At 46.7% G+C, this 15665-nt stretch overlaps 1 protein-coding gene and 2 non-coding genes across 3 annotated transcripts; 1 reads left to right on the top strand and 2 right to left on the bottom strand.

Moving 5' to 3' along the window:
* The first annotated feature begins 1897 nt into the window (after positions 1 to 1897).
* Positions 1898 to 6450, top strand: LOC125727168 (uncharacterized). The gene is made up of 2 exons (XM_049003882.1): positions 1898 to 1958; positions 2133 to 6450. Exons 1-2 carry the CDS (start codon positions 1898 to 1900, stop codon positions 6278 to 6280), a joined length of 4209 nt encoding a protein of 1402 aa, XP_048859839.1. The 3' UTR covers positions 6281 to 6450.
* Positions 6451 to 13336: 6886 nt separating this feature from the next.
* trnal-uaa (transfer RNA leucine (anticodon UAA)) lies at positions 13337 to 13419 on the bottom strand. The gene has a single exon. It is a non-coding gene; the product is annotated as a tRNA-Leu (tRNA).
* A 288-nt stretch (positions 13420 to 13707) lies between these two features.
* Positions 13708 to 13790, bottom strand: trnal-uaa (transfer RNA leucine (anticodon UAA)). The gene has a single exon. It is a non-coding gene; the product is annotated as a tRNA-Leu (tRNA).
* Positions 13791 to 15665: the final 1875 nt, after the last annotated feature.

Below are 15665 nucleotides of genomic sequence, written 5' to 3'. Positions count from 1 at the left end.
TACGTTAATCATTAATCAAAGGACAACTGAGTATTTACAGTGATTCAATGTCATGTAATCAATATCTATATTCATATCTCCAGTAGGAGCCTAGCAGTCGAGACATGTTCTGGTAGACTGAGTAGAATGGGTGGACTTTACCTTGCCACCAAGGTGAACCAATAGAATTCGAGAATTGTGTTTGTTATACGTTTAAGCTTGGTTCATTGGTGTGTTGTGACCAATCAGGATTTAGACACTTACTGTGAAGTGGGAGTTATGGTATATCAACTGGTTGCTCGGAGAGCTAAAACAGATCTTGGTACCGAATGCCACAGTGTGATGAGAGCGCTTTGCTGAGTTGCTGAAATAAAAGAGGTTTTCCTTTACCTCATCAAACTGAGAGGTCCGACTTTTATAATAAGTATATATAAGTGTTATATTCTAAATTTTTCTACCACAACTGCGCCTGCGCTGCACTGTAGATCGCAAGCCAGGCTGCAGACCATCAGCCCTGAAAGTTAAAACAGGACTCGTATGTGTGTCGTGAGAGAGAGGAAGGATACCGCTTTTGTCAAATTGACAGGTCGGGTCAAAGGTCACGTTCAAAAGTTCAGTGGGCGGAGCTTATGTTGTAGTGGGTTGAGCTTGGTTGTGTAACTGACGCAATAGCATATGGATTTAATTATTTATTTAAATATTTTTTTTTGTCTTCTTCCCCGGGGGGTTGGTTGTGTAACTGCTGCAATGGTATTTGTATTTAATTATTTATTTATTATTTTAAATGATTGTGGCTTAGGGGGCCTGGGTTGGTTGTGTTAGTGCTGCAATGGTATTTGGATTTAATTATTTATTATTTTAAATGCTTATTTTAAATGTTTATTATTTTAAAATGATATTGAGGAGAGTGCTTATGAGTGTGTATTATTTTAAAAATGATATTGATGAGAGTGCTTATGAGCGTGTGTTATTTGAATAAGTTATTATTATTATTATTTTGTGGGGCGCGGGCGGGAGTGAGCGTGGCTGGGTTACCTGATGGAGCGCGAGCGTACGGTGTGCGGTAGCGTGGTAAGGTCCCCGGGCTTCGGAGAATCAGCAAAGGACTTATTCACATACTGGTGCGGTAGCGCGGAAAGGTCCGCACGGCTTTGGATAATCCTCGGAGAGAGCGATGCGGGAGAGCTGAGAGGCGTGCTGCTGCGCGAGTCTGAGAGAAACTGTGAGAGACTGTGGGATAAAATGGTAAAGTTGGAGCAAAGAATGAGAGGAGGAGGAGGTGCAGGGTCTATCGTCCAATAAAAACGCTCGGCGCTAGTTTTGACCGTGTGTTTTTTCCTCACGCAAGCGTTTGTATCACATCGGCGTATGGCGCCAATTTGTAAAGGTCATAAGTCGAGACATACATCGAGTCTGTCAATTTGTCCGCCAGTAAATTCTGCAGGGCCGTGCCACCTGGCCATCGAGGCGCCCCCCTACCCGGCCACGCGGGGCATACATCGAGTCTGACACTTTTCCCCTCCAGTAAATTCTGTTTAAAGTTTTGTTTTCACATACGTCCCAAATTACAGATAATTTTCTTACACAGGCACGAGTAGCATCATCAAGGCCGTACCACCTGGTCATACATCAAGTCTGACAATTTCCCCGCCAGTAAATTCTGTTTATAGTTTTGTTTGTCATACATGACCGTGCAGATATGGGGTGACAGAGACAATTAAATTGTATTACGTCGAGCGGGGGGCCTTTTCCTCCTCCTAGAGGCACAACGCCTTACCAAAGTTTGTACCAGCCAAAGAACCACAAGTTTCATCGAGACCTTACCCGGTAAGTATATTATTTCTTTTATTCCTGTTATAAAAATGCTATTCAATTAAAAAATAACATTCTAATAATAGGTATTCTCTCTTTTTTTTCTATGTACGAGAGAGAGAGACTACGCCGACCGGTCAAGAGAAAATCTGCGAGAGAATCAACAGGTATGGACGGAGCAACACCCCCAGCGGCTATACCCGAAGCCTTATTAAATGAAATAGCCATTATCAACAATGCTAATAATGAAAATGATGCGGATTACTCTGCTCAACACGACTCGCCACCAGCGGCGTCTGCTGAAACACTGGCCCAGGACCCCTGTTTTCTCCCATCCTTAGAGACATTAACAAGCATGTTAAATGAAAGGGGTTCTGAAGCAGAAGCGGGGCTACCCCCCACCGACGAGGTCGCATACGGAGCAACACCCCCAGCGGCTATACCCGAAGCCTTATTAAATGAAATAGCCATTATCAACAATGCTAATAATGAAAATGATGCGGATTACTCTGCTCAACACGACTCGCCACCAGCGGCGTCTGCTGAAACACTGGCCCAGGACCCCTGTTTTCTCCCATCCTTAGAGACATTAACAAGCATGTTAAATGAAAGGGGTTCTGAAGCAGAAGCGGGGCTACCCCCCACCGACGAGGTCGCATGGTCCCCCGCGGATTCTGAATTGTGGGAGGCCTTGTCAGACGTGGAATTTCTTCTCGATGCTGAGGAGATTGAAAATGAATTTGGGCTGGGACAATTTGAAAATGTTCAACAGGAAGGTGGCGGTGCCGTCGGTGACGTGGATCCCCAGCCTGACGGGGTCCTTCATCGCCGCAGATTCAATAACGTACAGATTAGGCGGATTCTAAATATCCCGCGACCTAGAAACGAAGGCAATTTCCGCGAGTACTATGAAAATGTAATCGAGGGGTTTCAAAATATTGTGAATGAGGCGATTCCTTACGCCGTATGGGGAGCCTATATACAGGTCACCCTGCGCGCTGACTTTTTAAACGACGAGCTGTCGCAAATTGTACGGTATGGGGTGGGGGAGCTGACAGACTTACAGCAGCTGCTGGATCGCCTGGTACAGTCTAATCAAGAGATTTTAAACGATTCCAACCTAGAAGTAATCGTAGACGTAATAAATATCCCACGCGGCGGCGGCGGGAACAAACGTAAACTACAGACCATGTTAGCTTCAGAAATAATTTCTAAAAAAGCCAGACACATGTTTATCATTAATAACAACACCAACGCGTGTTTCGCCATAAACTTGGCGCATCTGCTGCACGAAAACTTGGCTGACGCCGAGGCTGAAAAGCTCGGCCTGGAGTTACAGGAGAAAGCGGGATTCAGCCCCGACCACACAGTCGCTTTGAATGACATTATCAATTTCGAGAAAATCATTGATTGCAAAGCAGTGGTGTATTATCAACAACCTTATTCAAACAATCTCCAAATTTACCAGACACCCACGCCTACCGACGGTAGACGGCTGGTGTATTTCTTTTTACACAATCAGCATTTTTACGGCATTAAAAACGTAAAGGGGTTCTTAGGGGTGGGGTATGTTTGCACGAGCTGTTTCAAAGGGTTCGACTCGCCTCACAGTCATCGGTGCGAAAAGTTCTGCAACGTCTGTCAGACTAATTGCAAAGAAGGTGAAAGCACACCAATGATACTGTGTGAGCGCTGTAATTTCAGATGTTTAAATGACACCTGCTTTGAGCGCCACCGTACGCCGAGGGTCTGCCCAGTTAGGGGGGAGCTCGCTAGCCCCTGTGACAAGTTCAGAAAATGCAAAGCCTGCGGGCTCAGATACTACCAAAGTCCCGAGAACCCAAAACCGCACTCGTGTAAAGCAGTAAAATGTAATATCTGCGACGCTAAACTCCACACGGCCGTGTCAGACATATCCACCCCACATCTCTGCTATCTAAATCCTCCCGAGAAGCCTAACATAGGGGAACGGGCCGAAAGGGGTGAGGGGCGTAAAAAGCCCCCCGAATATGTGTTTTTTGACTTTGAAACATCTCAGAGGTCGGGTACCCATATCCCGGTTTACGTGTGCGCCATCTCCGATCAGAACGAGACAATGACCGCCGAGGGGCCCAACTGCGCGGTACAGTTTCTCAGACATTTCAGGGCGCCCTGTTATAGAGGCGTCTGTTTCATTAGTCACTACGGTAAGGCATTCGATAATTACATCATACTGAACGCGATGGTGAAGGAAGGCGTGGAACCGCGTGTGGTATCGCAGGGGAATAAAATCATCCTCATCCTGGACAGCGTGTTTGAGCAAAGGTACATCGACAGTCACTCCTTTCTAAGCATGCCGTTGAGAAAAATCCCCGATGCGATGGGATGCTCGACTCAGATGCGAAAAGGCTATTTTCCGCATCATTTCACAGACGTGGAAAACTTTAATTACTTGGGGCCCTACCCCCCTCCCGATCAATTTGGGCCCGATCAAATGTCCGGCAAAGAACGCGACAAGTTTTATCAATGGTACGACAGTGTAAAGCACCAGACCTTTAATTTTCACAAAGAGATGATCGCTTACTGTAAGAACGATGTGGAGATTCTGAGAGAGGGCTGCTTGCGCTTCCTGCGGGAGTTTAAAACGCTCACGGGTTGCGATCCCTTCTCCGCGGCCACCATCGCTTCGGCCGCGTTGCTAGTTTACAGGACAAATTTCCTGCCCAGAGATACGATCGCGATCCCGGATGTATGGGATTACAGGAGGCAATACAAAAGTTATTCGAGCGTGTCCATCCAGTGGCTGGAATTCATCGGGCGCGCGCGCGGCATCGAAATTCGACACGCGCTGCGCGGGGGTGAAGTGAGTGTGGGGCGCTTTCACCTAGACGGATACGCCGAGATTGAGGGGGAGAAATGGGCTTTCGAGTTTCTAGGCTGTCAGTTTCACGGCTGTCCTACCTGCAACAACGAACACGATATCTGCCCCCTGACCCGCGAGAGCTTCGGTGCCCTGTACGTTAAAACAAGGGAAAAACTCGAGTCGTTGCGGCAAGAGTTTAATATGAACGTGGAATCCATCTGGGAACACGAATGGGCTCACGCTAAAACTCACGACCCACAGGTACAGCGTTTCCTGTCAGACTTTGAGCCCCCTGAGCCCCTAAGGCCGCGAGAAGCGCTGTTTGGGGGTCGGACGTCGGCGATTCGCCTGCGTTACGACGTCACGGGGCAAGAGCGCGTCCGCTACGTGGATTTCACGTCGCTGTACCCGTACACTCTGGCTAAATGTGAATTCCCCGTGGGGCACCCGGAAATCATTCATTCGAATTTTAAGCCTCTGAATGAATACTTTGGCCTGATCAAAGCCACGGTCAACACCCCGCGCGAGCTGTTTTTCCCCGTCCTACCCAGCAGACTGCCAAATGGGAAACTAGTGTTTACCCTCTGCAGGACATGCGCGATCGAGAACAGACAGGAGGGGACCTGCGGGCATTCCGACGCAGAGCGGGAGCTAACAGGTGTCTGGGTCTCAGCGGAGGTAAATCTGGCTTTAGAGAGGGGCTATTCGGTCGTGAAGGTGCACGAAGTGTGGCATTTTCCCCAGACCAGCGGCGACCTGTTTAGAGATTACATTAAAACCTTTCTCAAAGTGAAGCAGCAGGCTTCGGGCTACCCCGACGACGCGACCGATGACGTGGGTCGCAGGGAGTACATAAAAAACTATCTCGAGCGTGAGGGGATCGAATTGGAGCCCGATCAGATAGTGTCTAATGAAGGGAAGCGGCAAGTGTCCAAACTTCTGCTTAACTCTCTGTGGGGTAAACTGGCGCAGAGGAGCAACATGCTCCAGACATGTATAGTGTCTGACCCGGGGGAATTTTTTAATTTTTTCTGCTCGGACCTGTACGAGATTTCCAGCTTCGCGTTTGTCAACGACGAGGTCGCCCTCATCCGCTGGCGTTTCAAGTCTCCCTACAAAGTGCCGCCGGGAAAGACTAACATATTCATAGCGTGTCAAACTACCGCGTGGGGTCGGTTGACGCTTTACAAAGAACTGGAAAGATTGGGGCGGAGGGTGCTGTATCACGACACCGACAGCATCGTGTACATAAGCAGGCCTGGTGAATATGACCCGACCTTAGGCAATTACCTGGGCGAGCTGACGTCCGAATTAGCCCCCGACGAATACATTGCTTCGTGGGGTGCGCTGGGACCAAAAAGTTACTGTTACCGACTCAACAACGGGAAAACACAAATGAAATGTAAGGGTATAACTCTAAATTACGAAACCTGTCAAAAGGTAAACTTTGACAGTATGATCGGATTGATTGAAAACTACATCGGAGGTTGTAGGAATAACCCCGCTATAATAACGCAGTACAACAAAATCGAACGCGACATGAAAAGCTTTCGCCTGTTTAATAGGCCTCTAGATAAAAAGGTCAGGGTCGTCTACGACAAACGCAGATTGCTGGCTAGCGGGGAAACTCTGCCTTTCGGTTACTGAAATGTAAAACTAGCAGCATCGCAAAAGGGCTTTTAAAGTTTTTTCTAAAAATCAAAGATGTTCATTTGTTTTAAAATGAAAAGTTTTTTTCAAAGATGTTTTTTAAAATCAAAGTAAGATGTACAAATGTTTTAAACTGAGAAATGTTCCTAGTAAGATGTTTTTAAAAATGAAAAGTTTTTTACAAAGATGTTTTCTAAAAATCAAAGATGTTTTTAAAATGATCATAGTATGATGTTTTTAAAATGTTCATAGTAAAATGTTTTTAAAAATGAAAAGTTTTTTCCAAAGATGTTTTTAAAATCAAAGATGTTTTTAAAATGTTCCTAGTAAGATGTTTTTTATTTTCAAACTTGTGTACTGAAATGTTTTGTACATTTATCACAAGAGTTTTTATTAAAAACTTACCCATGCACTCTGTGTCTGTGAAAGCTGACACCCCTCCAGCAGTGGTTTGCACGTGTGTGTGTGTGTGTGTGTGTGTGTGTGTGTGTGTGTGTGTGTGTGTGTGTGTGTGTGTGTGTGTGTGTGTGTCGTCGGAAAGATTTAAAAGATTAGGGCAGTATTTACCGTTTCGTCAGTGTGTTTTTTTTTTTTTTGCAAAATGATGGGTAGCGGCGTGAGAGAGGTCGACTTTGATCACCGTTTAGAACTCCCGTTTACGGCTATAATCGCAGGGGCAAGTTCTTCGGGGAAAACCTATTTCACTAAAGAAATGCTTTTAAATCAGAGTCACTGTTTCATAGGGGGCCCCGTTAAAAAAATTGTGTGGTGTTTCGCTTCCCATCAGCCGCTTTATGATGAACTACGCGATCGGATCAGCGAAATTGAATTTATACAAGGGCTTCCCAAAAGCTGGGAGGACGAGGAGCGCTTCCCCTCAGGCTCCTTGATAATCATCGATGATTTGATGGACAGCGCGTCCGAAAACAAACTCGTGGCAGAAGCTTTCACGAGGTTCAGACATCACCGTCAAATCTCGGTCATCTACCTGGTGCAGAACGTATTTCACCAGGGCAAGTACAGCAGGACTATAGCCCTAAATACGACTTATTATTGTCTGTTTAAGAATGTGCGAGACAGAATGCAAATCAAAGTTTTAGCTCAGCAAATGTTTCCTTGGCAGAAAAAGTTTTTTCTAGATGCCTACCATGAGGCCACAGGGCCCGCGCACGGCTATTTATTGGTCGATTTGAGAGCCACGTGCCCAGAAGAGTTCCGACTCAGGACCGGATTATTACCGGGGTCGTTACCCATCGTCTTTCTACCGGCGAGCCATTGATTTATCACTACTAAGCTATGTCCGAACATCTCAGGAAACACCTGCCGACCCTTAAAGTTTTACAGAGGACGAGGGGGGTGAAACGTAAAAAGATTCTTACGGCTGACCCATCTAACGACATAATTTTGGCTCTCTCCGAAATCTGTCTCAATCTCATAAGAGGTCGCATACCTTTAACCGTAGCTCAATTTACCAAACTCAAGAAACAGAAAAGATTGATTAAACTTTTCGCATGTAAGAAAAACAGCGTCGCTAGGAAACGCGTGGCAATTCTTCAAAAAGGAGGATTCTTATTACCGCTCTTATCAGTGGCTCTGCCATTCGTTACAAGCCTGTTTGCCGGTAAGACGGCTAACTAGCCTTTTCCAGCAACATGAGCCAAGTCAAGAAAATGTTTATGCTCAGCCCCCAGCAACTGCGTACGCTGACCCAGAGGGCGACCCCGCATACCATCGGGGAATCGGCCCTGGGTGAACTCGAACACCAGATGCAGGGTTTAATAAATCAGCCGGCTATGCATCTGGATGAAAAAGTGAAGAGATACAACCAATTGCTACAGAGGTATCTGAATCTAGCCCGAAAAGAGGAAAATCAGGGGCGAGAAATTGTCCTTACAGAGCGGAAAGAAAAAACGGACGAGGAGGAGGAGGAGGGGAGACAGCCTGACGGCGGCGGCGCGACTGGGGACAAATCTGTACAGGAAGTTATCCAGCAAGTGGCGCCTAGGGCTAGAAAGAACGTGGGGTACATCTTGCATAAACTGCTCGATTCCGACGGGGCTGTACGTTGGACCCAGTCGGGTGAACTCATCATCAGAGATAGACCCATTAAAGGTTCCCATATTTTAGATTTGATGAAAACTTTATCGCAGCCTAAATCCCACGCCGGCGGATATCCTAAAGGCTGGGAACCCTTTTTAAACGTGATATCAGAATTAAACATCCCCCTCACGAGCGTGGGTAACATCCAAGCCAGGAAAGCCCTAAGTCATCTTAAAGATTACGGCGGAAGGGATCCCCCGCCTCCCTCCTCCCCTCCTGTGAAACAGAACCTCGGGAGACGTAGAAAACGTATTGTTGACGACTCACCACCACCGCTTGAGGGAACCCCTCACACACCGCGCGATTCCTCCCCAGAATATCGTTTATGGCCTTTAAAGGGTACTCCTTATGCTCCGTGGATAGATTACAACGATTAAGTGTTTTATATACGTGTGTGAAAAAGAATTAAAACGCGTCGGTTAATAAAATGTAAAATTTATTGAATAAAGGGTGTCACGTTTTTATTTTTTCCCCAACATGAATCTAACAAGCATAACAATCTTTAAATAGTTTTAACGAACATACATTTTGCGGCTTTGAAAGTTTATCGGCATTAACACGGCTAATACACTTGTGATATTTCTTGATAAACTCGGATACTAGAGCGTCGTTTTTCCTCAAGTCGTCAGAGTACAACATCATAGTCTCTTGAAATGAAAGTCCCATGAAGCGCCGGTAGAGGAAAAAGGCGACGTGGGCCCCGCACGTGGAAGAAAAGTCATGTTGAACTTGACGCGTATTATACCTTATTTCGGTAGCGTGCCTCCCCAAGAAGCTCATAAAACTCTTTGGGTAGTAAGGGGAATCGGGGGGATAACCGTAAGAATCAAAGAAGGAGGCTTTGCCCTCTTGGGGCTCCAAAATTATCCCGATCCAGTGTTCACCCTCTCTATTCTGGTCATGCGTGTTTGCGACCAGAAAAGCGGGCCTGGTCTCTATGCGGGTGGGTAATAAATCGCTAGGCCACACGCCTCCAAAAGCATCCCCCAGCAGGGGCCGTAAAACGCATTCCAGCTGGTGAGTGTTCATGATGATGATGATGATTAAAAGTCCACCAGAACCTGTCTCTTGGCGTTTATTTCAATCACGCTGTCGAAGCAGGCGTAGACGATGAGACTCATGGTTCGAGGTAGTGGGGCTCTGAACCTTAAATCCAGACGGCACGTGCCGCTGATGGCGGGTGACAGGGCACCGCCGTCCAGCTCGTCGTCTCGGGAGAGATTGAGAGCAAATAGCGAGTATCCGTTTTCAAAATCCTCGCGGTTGATGCATAAGGGCGAATCCTTTAAATGCCTGTTTGTAGCCAGGAAAAGGTTGTAAAACTCTCTGACCGACTGCCTCGCTCTAAAATCGGGCTGGAACGGTTTGCTGGGTATGTGTCGCCCGTTGACTGAGAGGCTCAGAAATTCCAGGTCACAATGCTGAAACCTGAACGGGTTTCTGTTTCGCGTGCCCACGAACGCGGCGTGGTCCACGATCCCCAAAACGATGTAGCGCGGTAAGTTGCCCAGGAAGAGGTTGTCCTGCGGGCAAACCCGCGATTGTGCGGGCAGCGTATAATTTTTAACGACTACCCTGCTTATAGGGTACAGGGCGTTTGCTTTCATGAGAGCGGCCGAGTGACCCAGTGACACCGCCGGGGAGACCTCCACTTTTTTCACAAACAGGCTGGCCCTCAGTATTTTCAGCTCGTAATCGGTGTCATTTCTACACATGAGACTAAAGTCGCTTTTAGCCTTTACAAACTTTAAGCGTATATCCACGTTGTTTAACAGCATTCGTTCGCTGAAAAAAATATCGGCGTGTATAGGACCCATCAGAGAAAACTCCTGAGAGTTTCTACAGAAGGCGGCTCGCTTCTGTAACCCCACGTTGGGGCCCTGCGCTGAGACGTCCACGCTATCCAAGTCGCCCCCGACGTCTTTGTACCAGAGCCCTGCCGAAAACTGACTCTCTAGCGTATCCGTAGAAAAATTGAGCAGGGTCTCTATGACTGACCTATAGGGGTGCGTGGCCGACGAAGAACTGATCAGGACGTCGTTCAGACTCACATCCAGCTGGGAGAATATGCCGTTTAGCGGGTACTGTATAATACCGCAGGGGTCGGCGTCAAGCAGGGGGGCTCCATCGGCCCTAACGATCTTGAGCCTTAGATATAGCAGTGTAGAGTTGAGGTCCACATAGAAATTGCCCGACCCCGGTATTAGGAAATCCAAAACATCCTGATCGGTAATGGAATTTAATGGGTTGATTTCTACATAATTGGTCTGATCTATGGATAATTGCGTCATAGGGGCCGCAAACAGGTCCAATTCAGATTTGGTACATTCAGCCGAGAGCCGGTGAGCTAGAGCCATTCTTGTTTACGCTGCGTTTTCTCTCTCTTAAAATATGTCCCCGGGGGGTTTCCTGTTTCTCTTGGCGGATGGAGACTTGGGAATCCTGACGCCTCTGCCAGATTTATTTTTCTTTTTTTTTTTATGACCTTGCAGCAGGGCTAGAGGTGCTTGGGCTCTCGTTCTACTCCCCCTCCTCCTCCTCCGAGAGAGGAATAGCAGACCCGACCCTTCCTGCTTGGGGTCACCTGTGTTTGTAAAACGGCCGCTGACTACAGAGCTGACTAGATCCGATCCTATTCCTTTGACCGCCGATTTCAAATGAGGTTTCGCTATATCGACCCCACGCTTAAGAAAGGGTAAAACGAATCTAAAAGCCCTACTGAGCATGGACCCCAACCCACGCCCGTACATCACGGGGCTCCCTGCAAAACCGGGGAGCCCATGTCCCGCCTGACTGGTGTAATACGTAATAAATCTCTGTGGATTGTGGTAAGCCATTGTTTTCTTTTTTTTTTTAAACGGGGCGAAAGTGTAGCTTGACGATCGTTTTTCCGTAGGAGAAATTAATCAGAGTATTCTGATCGTTCTTTATCTCAATATGCAAATTCTGTAGGCTCTGCTTGTTCACCGGTACGTACTGCAGCTTGTGGAACGGCAAAGTGACTACGTCGCCGAACGCACCGTCTATTTTAACGGTTCTGAGGAGCGGGACTACAAATTCCCCCACGTGCTGCGGTTCCACGATGTTACAGTAGACGTACATATTGTAGAATCCCGCGTGAATGTCGCCCGGGTAGGGTGAGGTCGACCCGCTACCTCCTCCTAGGTTATACCACTGACCCGGCTCAAAGCCCAGCATGTAGGCCAGAGTAGGTTTAAATTGGATCTTGTATTTATGGTTTCCCGTCATATTAACCCTTCGTGTAATCTCGCTGTATGAGAAGGAAACTTCGGTACCTAATTTTTTTAACGTAGCGTTGATTTCTGTCACAATCTGTTTCAGAGATTCATAATAGCCCACTTTAATTTTCCGAGGAAAAAGGTAAGGTAGGTCCACTAAAGGATCGGCCGCTCTCTTTGCCTCCGCCTCCGTATCCCGCAATTCAAAAGTATTATCCGGGTGTGTAACATTTCGCCACGTGTAACAATACATGATTTCAGCCAGAGCTACTTCGTAAGGCCCCCGTAGCTCTATAGGTCGCGAGAGCATCACGGTGTAATCCGAACTCTGGTTATCGGGGAAGATGGAGAGACAAGAGTTTGACGGTAGCGTGAGGTAAAAAGAGGGGCGGGCGTCCATTTTCTTTTTTTTTCTTTTTTTTCTCTTTTTTAAAAAATTAAACCTGTATCAAGTCCGACCGCGGTATCCACGAATCGAACCTCGAGGGCCAACCCTGCCAATGTACTAAAATCCACTTTTTCCCCTTTCTGTCGGTCTTTGAGCCTATAACCTTCTCGACCTTGAACGCGCGTCTCGGAGATATTTTGACTTTCTGCAGCTCCGCTTCATAGAATGTTCCCTCGAGTATTTCACCGCTCACGTCCCTCAATTTATATACCGGTGGGGATCTGGGTACACGTTCGCATATGACAAAGTACTCGTCCGTAAATGTCTGCTCGTACTTTTTGTCAAATATCTGACTGTGCTTGGAGACTCTCACAGTGTCCCCTATGTTAAACTTAAAACGTGGCCGTGTGCTTTTTTTCTTCAGGGGACCGTATAGATTATCAAATACTAGATGAGCATTATCGGGCCTGACCTCGGCAGGTTTCATTTTAATAGCGCTGTGAAATGACTGGTTGTACCCCTTTATTAGATCGTCCAACACGTCCACATATCGCCGGGTGTTTTTAGCCGTAAAGTACCTGTACATCCTCTCTTTTAACGTTCGATTAAATCTCTCTACGATGGAAGCTTTAAGTTCACTAGCCGTAGTGAAATGGGTGATTTTATGAGTTTTTAAAAGTTTCTGAAAAGTCCCATTTAAAAACTCCTTACCGGCATCCGTCTGTAGCTTGAGGGGGACGCCCCCCTCGGTTAAAATAGAATCAAAGGCCTGGGTTACAGCCGCCCCAGTCTTGTTTCTTAACGCGCGAGCATAGGCTTTTTTAGAAAAAACATCAATCACCGTAAGGAGGTATTTTAACCCGTCGTTGTACGTGGCCAGCCCTTGCATGTCGCATAAATCGGCCTGCCACTGATACATGGCTCTCGGAACAAACACTCTGTTCCTGGGGAAATTCTTTTTAACCGGTTTATGTAAAGTATAACTGTCTTGCATAGACAGCCAGTCTCTGATGTCATCAGCAGCCACTTTTTTCCCCGTATCTTGCTGCACGGCTCTCTGCAGTCTGGAGACACCTCCGTATGACCCCGGTTGGCTGGGGTCATAGTACGAACTGCTCAAGACGCGAGCTGTAGTCTTGGCAACAGACATGCTTTTCACACACTGAGTGGGGGGAGAGCGGGGGTGCGGCGTTTTATAGCTGACTGTGGATGGGGGGTTGTTAGGAGACTGAGTGAACGTCAGTGAAATTTTTGTGTGTTTTTTCTACATTTAACCCATATTGTGTAGTTTGTTTTTTTTAATTATTATTATTTTACAAAAGAGTTTAGCTGGGGTGGGGATCGAACCCACGCGGACATACGTCCATTGGATCTTAAGTCCAACGCCTTAACCACTCGGCCACCCTGCTCAGCATTTTTTACCTGTTATTTACAAAGACTATTACAACGGTATTCAAGTTTTATTTTTTTTTATTTTTGCAATTAGTGAAAGATATATATATATATATTTTAAAAAAGCTGGTATACAATTTGTGAAGGTTACATTTTCAAAATGCAGGTATACATTTAGTTACAGCCGTGACAGTTGTTGAGGTAAGAGACTGAGTGAACATCAGTGAAATTTTTGTGTGTTTTTTCTACATTTAACCCATATTGTGTAGTTTGTTTTTTAATTATTATTATTTTACAAAAGAGTTTAGCTGGGGTGGGGATCGAACCCACGCGGACATACGTCCATTGGATCTTAAGTCCAACGCCTTAACCACTCGGCCACCCTGCTCAGCATTTTTACCCATTATTTACAAAGACTATTACAATGGTATTCAAGTTTAAATTTTTTTTTATTTTTGCAATTAGTGAAAGATATATATATATATTTTAAAAAAAGCTGGTATACAATTTGTGAAGGTTACATTTTCAAAATGCAGGTATACATTTAGTTACAGCCGTGACAGTTGTTGAGGTAGATTAGCGATGTCACATGCAGTAAAGTGGATATAGTGGCTTTTTCAACGATACATGTATGTAGAGTAGAAAGCATCTGATTAACATCGATAGGCTGCTTATCATGAAATTTAGAGGTGACTACATCTACTATTAAAGCGTAAAATACAAAAATGTGATTACAGTCAAATTCATTGTCAGGAATACAAGATAGACAAGCGCGTATGAGACTTTCGGGGGAATGTCTTTCTCCCTCTGACATCAGTTGAGTAAGTAAATCCATCCCCCGCTGATAATTTTCTCCGACTTGAGAAATCTCAAATAACACTCTATGAAAGCAGCAACAAGCATAATCATCCCGACAATCGCTTTTATCAATAGCACGCAACAATAGTGGACTAACTTTTTCTAAAAAAACATTTAACATAAACCGCCGTAAGGGTCTGCTGATACCGTTCCCCATCACAAGATGCTTTTTGTTTTAGTCTCGGGCCTCCCAACGAGTCAGAAATTCTTCTTCCAGGATCTGCTTAAACGCTGGGTTCTGCTCAAACAGATCTTGTTCCAGTCGAGTGATTTCCACCATGCCGTTGCGGGCCTCACGCAGATCGTACAGGATAGCTTCCACTGCCCCCTCCAACCTGCCGGCGGCCGCTCGGATGCCCAGGGTCGATAGAACGTGGGTCAAGGCGGGTGTCAGCCGATCGGTCCAGAGGTCACGCAACACAGAGTCAAAGTGTATGTAAAAGTAATTTCTACCTGGGGGAAACAAACAAGGGTGTTGTCTCTGACTGGGGTGATCCACTTCACAACCGTAGCAGTTTCTCTCTTGATGCTTCCTGATGACTGAGGTTAAAAGGCCCACTATCATAGCCTTAATACAAGTCAGCATCCCACGGCAGAGAGCCGGTCTGGAGAGAAGCGTGCAGATCTCAGCCGTCGGAGGGTCCTCTCCAGGATCAGAGGCCGGTGATGATGGGGGGGTTGGAAGGAGCTCCCCGGGATCAGAGGTCAGGGTTGCTGCTGGAGCCTCATTGTCCCCGCTTTCACCGTCGCTATAATTTGCTGCTGCTCCTGCTGCTGCCATGATGTTTGTGAAAAGGGGTTGTAACAGAGTCCACTTTATATAGCGACGGCGGGTGAGGGGGTGAGGGGGGTCCTTACGGCGTAGGGTTTGTCATCTCTTGCATCTGCTTACGCCCCCGACTCTCCTTAAACATCGCTTGGTAGTAACCAGACTTTTCTTGAATCATCTGCATCCAAATCACAAACGGTATTCTCAGGCCAAAACAGTCGCATTTAGGCCACTGCCATATATTCACCATTCTCTTGTCCAGCTCCCCGGTCGCGTCCCACTTCATAATGCTGGTACGCTGTTTACGACCATCTCTATAGTGCATCTCCATTCTTCCAGTCTCGACCTCAAGGTCGGGGTCGGTGCTCTCCTCCATCATCGGGGTAACGACAGTCTTCAAGTTTCCCCATTCCGTTTCGGAAAAAGTCACCAGATACGGGTCGTCTTTCGGGGGGTCTGGGCCGTCTCCGGTGACCTGAAAGACGCGCAGTTCCTCCGCAACGTTGTCAAAGAGGCAGACCAGTTTATTCCCGTTGGGCAGCTCCCAGATAGCCCTCGGGTCTTCCGACGGTCGCATCATAGGTACCCGTCTACGTGCCGTATGAATCTTCCTGGGAGCCCCCGGAGGCTGCATAA

Source organism: Brienomyrus brachyistius, unplaced genomic scaffold, assembly GCF_023856365.1.
Source record: "Brienomyrus brachyistius isolate T26 unplaced genomic scaffold, BBRACH_0.4 scaffold89, whole genome shotgun sequence".
NCBI lineage: Eukaryota > Metazoa > Chordata > Actinopteri > Osteoglossiformes > Mormyridae > Brienomyrus > Brienomyrus brachyistius.
This window is presented reverse-complemented; position numbering and strand designations above follow the sequence as displayed.

Excerpts from the sequence above, each read along its gene's own strand:
- LOC125727168 (XM_049003882.1), top strand. The coding sequence starts at position 1,898 with ATGTACGAGAGAGAGAGACTACGCCGACCGGTCAAGAGAAAATCTGCG. Across the intron at positions 1,959-2,132 it reads ATCTGCGAGAGAATCAACAG|AGACATTAACAAGCATGTTA; the intron begins GTATGGACGGAG and ends TCCCATCCTTAG.